We start from the raw sequence: 7873 nt of genomic DNA on the forward strand, positions 1-7873 counted from the left end.
CCCCCTCCAGCCGTCACACCCCCTCCGCCTTCATACCCCCTCTGGCCATCACTTTCCCTCCGCCTTCATACCGCTTCACCATCACACCCGCTCCGCAATCACACCCCTGCCCGTGTTTCCTGCCTCATCCCTCCATGCTTCCTGCCCACAGACACCCTCCCTCGGCTTGGCTCCAGCCACGATGTGATACTTGCTCTCTTCTGCCCCCCTGGTTCACCCCAGCATCCCTCTCCCTGGAGTGCCTTTTTCCCTAATCCCACCCTCCTCCGCCCCACCCATGAAGCCCCCGAAGCTCAAGGCACCTCCTGCTGGAAGCCTCCCCTGCTTCTCCAGCTGAATGTGCTCCTGTGCTTCGAGTTCTCTATAGGGTCACGACTGAGGAAGACCCAGGCCCCTGGAGGGAAGGATCTAGGCCTTACCTCTATATTCCCGGGGCGAACCGACTCCACTCCCTCCTCTTTCCCACCCCCTCACATAGTAGACCTTTGTGAATGAAGGATGGTGATTGCTCTGGGGGAGGAGTTTGGAAAGAGGGGGAGTATGAGGAGGGTCCTCAATGAGGGAGACTCTCCCCATGTTGGGCTCTGTGGCTCCAAACTCCCCAAAAGAGGGTATAGGAATACAGTGGGTTCCGGGGTGGATGGCAGGATGCGTGGAATGAGACCCTGAGTGAGAGAGGAAGGGGAGCCGGGATGGAGAGGAAGGTGAGGAGGAACAGCGGCTACAGAATATGGATGGGGTGGGCTGGGACAGGGTGGGGGTGCAGGTCAAGGTGCAGGAAGAGGTGGGAAGGGCGGCAGGGTGGGGAGACAGCCGCACTTTCTGGGAAGTGGGAGCGGGTGGGGAGTCTGTGCATTGTGGAGGGAGGAATTCGCCTGCCGGTCAGCCTGAGCTCATTTCCTCTCACCCCGTCCTGCGGGGTCTGAAGGCATCAGGCTCTGGAAAAAGTGAGCCAGGGGCACCCCATGGCCTCCCCCCTTCCTCCCCCTATCCCAGCCTCCGTTCAGTCTGATTTCAGATGCCAAACTTTCCCCCTTAAGAGATAACCCTTTATCCAGGGAGGAAAGGACCTCTGAGCCAAGGTGGCAGCAGGCCTTGGACCACTGGCGCTACAGAGCAGAAAGAGGCAGGAACAGGGGCCTGGCTGAAGGTTAGGCAAGAAAATCCAGGCAGTATGACAGATTACAGTTAGACTGCAGGAAGGACTTTCCAGAAGTGGAGGATAATTCTGGCTGCATATGACCTTGATGAAAAGGATGAGGAAGGGAGAGGAGTCATTTAACTGTCCCTCCATTATTATGAAACAGAATCTCTTTCTCTTGACCACCAAGGGATTTAAAATACCTAAATGAAGCATATGATCTAAACCCCAGTCAGTACCGCTTTCCTCAGGTTCACTGAGTAGGGATGGCCTAATTGTTGTCTGGACCACCCCTACCCCTCTAAGACCTGAGTCCCCAACCCTGATCAAAGGTAAAGGGGTGGGGTCTTGGGGCTGCTCAGCCCTCAGGGGTCTCCTTGCCCAAGGAGGGCGGTGACTCCAGCAGGCAGAGGTGGTCTTCCCAATTTCACTCCCTCCTCTCTCCAAGTCCTATTTTATCTGCAGCCTCCACTTTCTTTTCTACATAATCGGGGGAAAGGAATATTGGAAGCCCCTTAAACTGCAAAAGGCATGAGAAAGAGGTAGGCAGAAGCTGTAGGAAGTAAGAAGTGGGAAAGATGGAAGTTAGAAGGAGCAGAAAGAATTTTCTAGCTATTTTCTAGAAATAAAGGATAAGGCCAGGTGTGGTGGCTCACACCTGTGATCCCAGCACTTGGGAGGCTGAGGCAGGCGGATATCATTTGAGGTCAGAAGTTCGAGACCAGCCTGGCCATCATGGTGAAACCTCATCTCTACCAAAAAATACAAAAATTAGCCGGGCATGGTGGCATGTGCCTGTAGTCCCAGCTACTTGGGGAGGCTGAGACGGAAGGATCACCTGAACCTGGGGGCAGCGGTTTCAGTGAGCCTTGGTTGTGCCACTCTACTCCAGCCTGGGTGACAGAGTGAGACTCTGTTTCAAAAAGAAAGAAAGAAATGAAGGACAGAGGGACTGTCTCTCCCTGGACTGTCAGGGGATGGGCTGGAGGGTCCTTCTGGGAGACAAGGAAAGAAGCTGTCTCAGGACCAGGGCATCTCTTTAGGCTGAGCTCGGAGTAATGCGAGGAAGGGTGGCTGTGGGGGCTGGTGACTGGGAGCTGTCACTGCTGCTCAGTGCAGAGCAAGACTGTGGGCTGACCCCACGGCCTGCCCTAGGACTGGCTGGGTGGGGGTCTGGAGGGCTGGGCCACCTGCCAGCCTCTCTTCCTTCCTCGACTCCCCTGCCTTTCTGGGATCCTGGGCTGAGCCTCTGGCTGGGAGGGGCTTACCCTACACTGCAGGCACCCCGTCTCCCTGCCCCTTGCACTAAGTCTGCCCTAGTGTCTCAATGTCTATGGGTCTCTAAAGGGAATGAGGCCTCTAAGCCTTTTCCTGTCTTCTCCTCCTTCTGATCCTGGGTCTCCTCGTCCTTGTTTCTGACTTTCTCTGCCTCTCTGTGCTGTCTCTATCTTGTCTCTGCCTCTCTCATGTTTCTGGGTCTCTGGATCTGTTTCTGACCATCTCTGGCTGGCTGTTTCTCTTTGCTTCCCTCTCCCTCTCTCCCTGTCCCTGTGCTAGTTCTAGGTTCGGTGCCCTTGTCCTCTTTCCTGGGCCCGGATGGCCTCTATCTGGGCCGGTCCCCTGGAGGCCCGGCAAGCATCTCCCGGAGACCGCCCCTCTCCCCAGGCTGCTGACATCCGGCTCTCGGGCAGCGCTCGCCCCTGCCTCAGCCCGGTGGCCACTCTGTGGCCCTTGAGCAAGGCCGCCGACGCACCCCGAAGGGAGCGCGAGGTTGGTGGTGGGAGGGGGAGGGGCGAGGGGGCGGACCCCGGGGAGGCCACCCCGCTCTCGGCCCCGCCCAGGCCCCGCCCCTCCCGGGTCCCTGCCTGCGCCCCCAGCAGTGCCCCGGCCGCAGAGCTGCCGCTGCCACCCGATGAATGGAGTCGCCTTCTGCCTGGTCGGGATCCCGCCCCGCCCGGAGCCCCGGCCCCCACAGGTGAGGGCGCTGAGCCAGGGAAGGGGGCGGGGCTGGGCGCTGCAGGGGAGCGGGCGGCCGGGCCGGGGTCGCTGCGCCGCGGCTCGCCCTGCACAAACTGGGGCGCACGGCGCGGGCACCGCGGGCACCAATGCGGGGAACTTCAGCTGGTGGCAGGCCCGGGAGGGGGCCCGAGCGAGAGCTGTCCGGGGCAGAGAGGTGGGAATGAGGGAAGTAGGCAAGGGGCCGGGACGGGCACGGGGCTGCCAGGACAGGGGGCACAGACCCGGGTGGTGGTGCCAGGCCCCCGGCGGCTGGGCAGCGGGGGAGGAAGGCCCGCGGCTTTTGTCCGGGTTTTTCAGGCGGGGCGCCTGCCGCTGTTTCCTCTGCCCGAGTTTTCGTTTTCCGTTGGCGAGGCCCCGGCACAGCTGGAGGGAGAGGGGGTGGGGGAGGGGGTTCCCGGAGCGGGACGTCCTCCGCAAGGCGTCCGGACACCCCCTCCCCGCGCCACACTCGCCCCCCGCTGGTTCGGACTGCGCGATGGATTGCTAGGCGCGGTTCTGCCGCGCTCCTGGGTCCTGGGGAAGTTCTAGACGTAGGCCTGGGACCCCCGGCTCTGCCGGCGCGGCTGCCCTCCCCTGTTGCCCTCTCTGACCGGCTGTGGGTGGGTCAGAGCGCGGGGTGCCAGGGGCATTACTCAGCGCTGGGCTGCTCTGCTTGGGTTCTTTCATCTGCCAGCTGCTGAGGCTGGGGAGGGGCCAGCAGGGGCCTCCCGGCCCCATCCCCACATCGGGGCCGTTCCCTTACCTCTGAGCCTGGCGGACCGCCACGCAGGAGCACCCCAGCAGGCCTCCCTGCCTTTAAGTTGAAGGGTTGAACACTGTCAGGCCAATAGTTTCCCTGAGCTCGGAAAAGAAATTCCCCAGAGTCCAGGTGGAGGTCAAGGCCTGGGCTGAGGCGGCTTCCTCTTTAGACAGGGCTGAAAGACCTGGAGACCCTCCTCCCCAGCTCTCCCGGCAGTGCTGAAGGTGGGATCTAGGGCATGCAACTCTTTCTGAGACTGGGGTGTTTCTTGGTTGCCGGATGCGGTCAGCTCTCCCTTAGTCTGCATCTCTCTCCGGCTCCCTTCAGCTAAAGTGTGTTTCCTAATTATGAACTTGAAATTCAGGATGGACGGGGGTGGGGGGGTGGGGGGGTTGAGGTCATTAAGCAAGAGTCCCTTGGATTCAACTCTCCACCAACAACACATCCCCTGCACCCCTCTCTCCACTCCCACCCTGCAGCCTAGCTGGGGGTGAGTGGCTTTTGATTCCGTGCAGTTCTCCCCCTCTGCCAGGCGACAGACCCCATTCCCCAGAGTGGCGGCTCTTACTGCCATGTGCTTGTTGGTATGCGATTTGAATCTCGGTTATATAACCAGTCATTTCACTTCCAAAGGCAGCCCCAGAGGTCCCCAGCCCAGGCAGCTTCTTCCACTTGCCCACAGTGCAGTTGAGTGTACCCCAAGGTTGCTGGGAATTCCAAGATCCTGCATGTGAGGCCCTGCCCTCTCCTTGGGAACCACGGGAGCAGTAAATCCCCTACATTCAATGCTGGATTCAAAGGCTTCAATAATATTAGGAAGAATGGGAGTGGGCCGGGTAGGTGCTGGTGTACCCTTTCACAGAGAGGGTCTGAGCCTACATAGTGACAGTGCCCAGGCAAGAACCCAGGACCCTTGAGGGTAGTCAGGGCACAAGATGAAGCTTGGGAAGGAAAGCCACTAAGAAAGTGTCAGACTTCAGGCCGGGCGCGGTGGCTCAAGCCTGTAATCCCAGCACTGTGGGAAGCCGAGGCGGGTGGATCACGAGGTCAAGAGATCGAGACCATCCTGGTCAACATGGTGAAACCCCGTCTCTACTAAAAATACAAAAAATTAGCTGGGCATGGTGGCGCGTGCCTGTAATCCCAGCGACTCAGGAGGCTGGGGCAGGAGAATTGCCTGAACCCAGGAGGCGGAGGTTGCGGTGAGCCGAGATCGCGCCATTGCACTCCAGCCTGGGTAACAAGAGCGAAACTCCGTCTCAAAAAAAAAAAAAAAAAAAAAAAAAAAAAACAAAAAAAAAAAAAAAAAAAAAAAAAAAAAAGAAAGTGTCAGACTTCGAGGATGGGGCAGGTTTGTGTGGATCCCAGTCCAAGCAGAGAAGGACTGGGTGGGAGAAGAGGCCTGGCCCTTGTGCCCTCCTCTTCAAGCTGACCCTGGGCTCATGAGGAAGAAGTGCAGCATTCTTGGCATGGATGGGAGTGGAGTGAGAGAGGGTGCTCTGAGCAGACCAGTACAGGAGTGGGCAGTGGATTGCTTCATCCTTCATTGCAGGGTTACTCAGAAGGACTTCTTGATGCGTAATGTTAAAAGAGAGACTGAAAAGCAGTAGAGGCGAAGAAGTTACAATGTGAGGGACTGCAGTTAGATACTCAGGAGAACTTCCGGGGGGGTGGGGCTTGTGACCTGCAGCATCCCAGGCGAGCCATGCAGGGAAGTTCCCTCCAGTACAGTGGGTCAGGTGTGTTCTTGTGATGTTGGATTCCAATGTAAAAATCTGGAGATGGTGACTGGAGGTATCATATATTCCTGTAAATGTATTCAAATGAGCATTGGTGCCTGGAAACGAAAAGGTGGTTTTTTTTTTTAGGAAGGGAAGTTGCTTTCACAGTATAGCTCATAGCTAATACACAGACAGCAAAAACTCCTGGCCAGGATTTATAAAAACTACCTCATTTGATCCTCACACTACCACTAAGAGGTAGATACCATTATTATCCCCATTTTACATTTGAGGACACTGAGGCTCAGACACCTAATATTGTGGCCAAAATCACACCCCCAGTGCACTGTGGAGCTAGGGTAGGAATGTGGTAGTCTGGCTCTGGAGTCTTGCTCTCACCCTCACTATCTGGCTTCTCAGGACCTGCCATGTCCCGCTGTCACTCCCACTCCAAATCTGTGTCTAAATGTACACAGCCCAAGATCAAGGTCAGCTTCTGGCTGGATTGCAGCTCCGTTGCTTGTCTTTGTTCTATTTCTTTACTCCTCTAAGCCTTCCCACCCTGCCCCATGCCGGCCCATAGCATTGGGCCAGGGCTTCGTTCACTGGTGTTTTCCTTCCAAAGGGACATCAGCCCCACTCTGTTGGCTGCAGGGGTTCAAAGGTGAGATATTGGCTTGGTCAGGGATTTGGACAAAGCCTGGTTTTAACGATGCTGCTCTCACCGTCTCGGGAGGGAGACATGAATAGGGCCTGTGGGAGCTGGTGCTGCCTTTCTCCTAGCACACCCCACCCCTTCAGACAACCCGCCTTTAGATCCAGGCCCCCCTGTTTCTTGTGAAATTATGCCAGTTTGTCAGCAGGGCAGTACCAGTCTGTGCCAGGCGGACATCTCCTCCCCCACTGCCTCAGTGGGACATCAGGCTGAGATGGCCTTGGGGCTGGACTTTGGGGAGAGTTTAAAGCCCTTTTGGGGTGGGTTGTATATCCCACCTGTCAGAGTGGGTGAGGACCGGGTCATTGTGTCCAATTCTCTCACACTCCATCGGAGACACAGACTGGGGAGCTCCCAGGTTCCTCAGCGTCGGCAGACAAGGACCCATCTTCTGACTTCAGCCCCCAGGCCATTCCTGTCCCTCTGTGGTTGGTTCTGTCCTTCATGGCCCCCCTCAGTACAGAGTTCTTGGACTGGGCTCCAAGAGGAAGAGGGGAGGGCAGGGAGGAGCAGGGAGGAGTGAACAATGTGTGCTGTTCATCTCTGTGTCCAGTCAGCACAGAGTGGCCAGCACAGAGCCTGGCACAGAGCAGTTCTCCATAAATGTTTGTGAAGTGCAAACCAGGGAACAGCCCCGTCTGTGGCCTCCCAGGATGCCCATGCCCAGCTCTACCCCTGACACTGTGATGGTCCATCTCATATCCATCTATCCCACCAGACAGGAGTTATCTGAGGCCAAGAAAAATAAGAATAGCCACTCCTTCCATAGTGCTTACCACTATGTTGGCATATTACCATCACTCCACTTGACAGATTAAGAAACTGACACAGGCCGGATGAGGTAACTCACACCTGTAATCCCAGCATTTTGGGAGGCCTAGGTTGGCAGATCTCAAGGTCTAGAGTTTGAGACCAGCCTGGTCAATGTGGTGAAACCCCATCTCTACTAAAAATACAAAAATTATCTGGGCGTGGTGGTGGGTGCCTGTAGTCCCAGCTACTCAGGAGGTTGAGGCAGGAGAATTGCTTGTACCCGGGAGGTGGAGGTTGCAGTGAGCCGAGATCGTGCCACTGTATTCCAGCCTGGGCAATAAGAGCGAAACTCAAAAAAAAAAAGAAACAAACACAAAGAGATTCCATGGCTTCCTAAGGACACACAGCAAGTAAGAGGCAGAGCTTAAGAGTTACCCATGTTCTTAACCCCATTACAAGGGGCCCCAGAGGTGTCATGTTTGTCTCCGTGTTCACAGGGCCTGGCACACAGCAAGTCCTCAGAGAATGTTTGTAGACCAGCTGACTGACTGAATTCGCGAATGATGCTATTACCTTGGCCACGAAGTAAAAAGATTTAAAAAAAAAAAAGGGACTGGGCGAGGTGGCTCACGCCTATAATCCCAGCACTTTGGGAGGTTGAGTCAGGTGGATCACCTGAGGTCAGGAGTTCGAGACCAGCCTGACCAACAAAATTAGCTGGGCATGGTGACGCATGTCTGTAATCCCAGCTACTCAGGAGGCTGAGGCAGGAGAATCACTTGAAC

At 56.5% G+C, this 7873-nt stretch overlaps 1 protein-coding gene across 2 annotated transcripts in view; it reads left to right on the forward strand.

Moving 5' to 3' along the window:
• ARHGAP23 (Rho GTPase activating protein 23) overlaps nucleotides 1-7873 on the forward strand; it is a 102873-nt gene that overhangs the window by 6965 nt on the left and 88035 nt on the right. The window contains exon 1 of one of the 2 annotated variants that reach the window (XM_017497075.2): nucleotides 3014-3116. The exons of the other annotated variant lie outside the window; for it this stretch is intronic. Within the exon in view, the coding sequence (XP_017352564.1) occupies nucleotides 3054-3116 (63 nt within the window). The 5' untranslated portion in view covers nucleotides 3014-3053. Of the gene's footprint in view, nucleotides 1-3013; nucleotides 3117-7873 lie in introns of those variants that run through there. 2 annotated transcript variants of the gene reach the window in all.

Source organism: Cebus imitator, unplaced genomic scaffold (genome assembly GCF_001604975.1).
Source record: "Cebus imitator isolate Cc_AM_T3 unplaced genomic scaffold, Cebus_imitator-1.0 Scaffold228, whole genome shotgun sequence".
Taxonomy (NCBI): Eukaryota; Metazoa; Chordata; class Mammalia; order Primates; family Cebidae; genus Cebus; species Cebus imitator.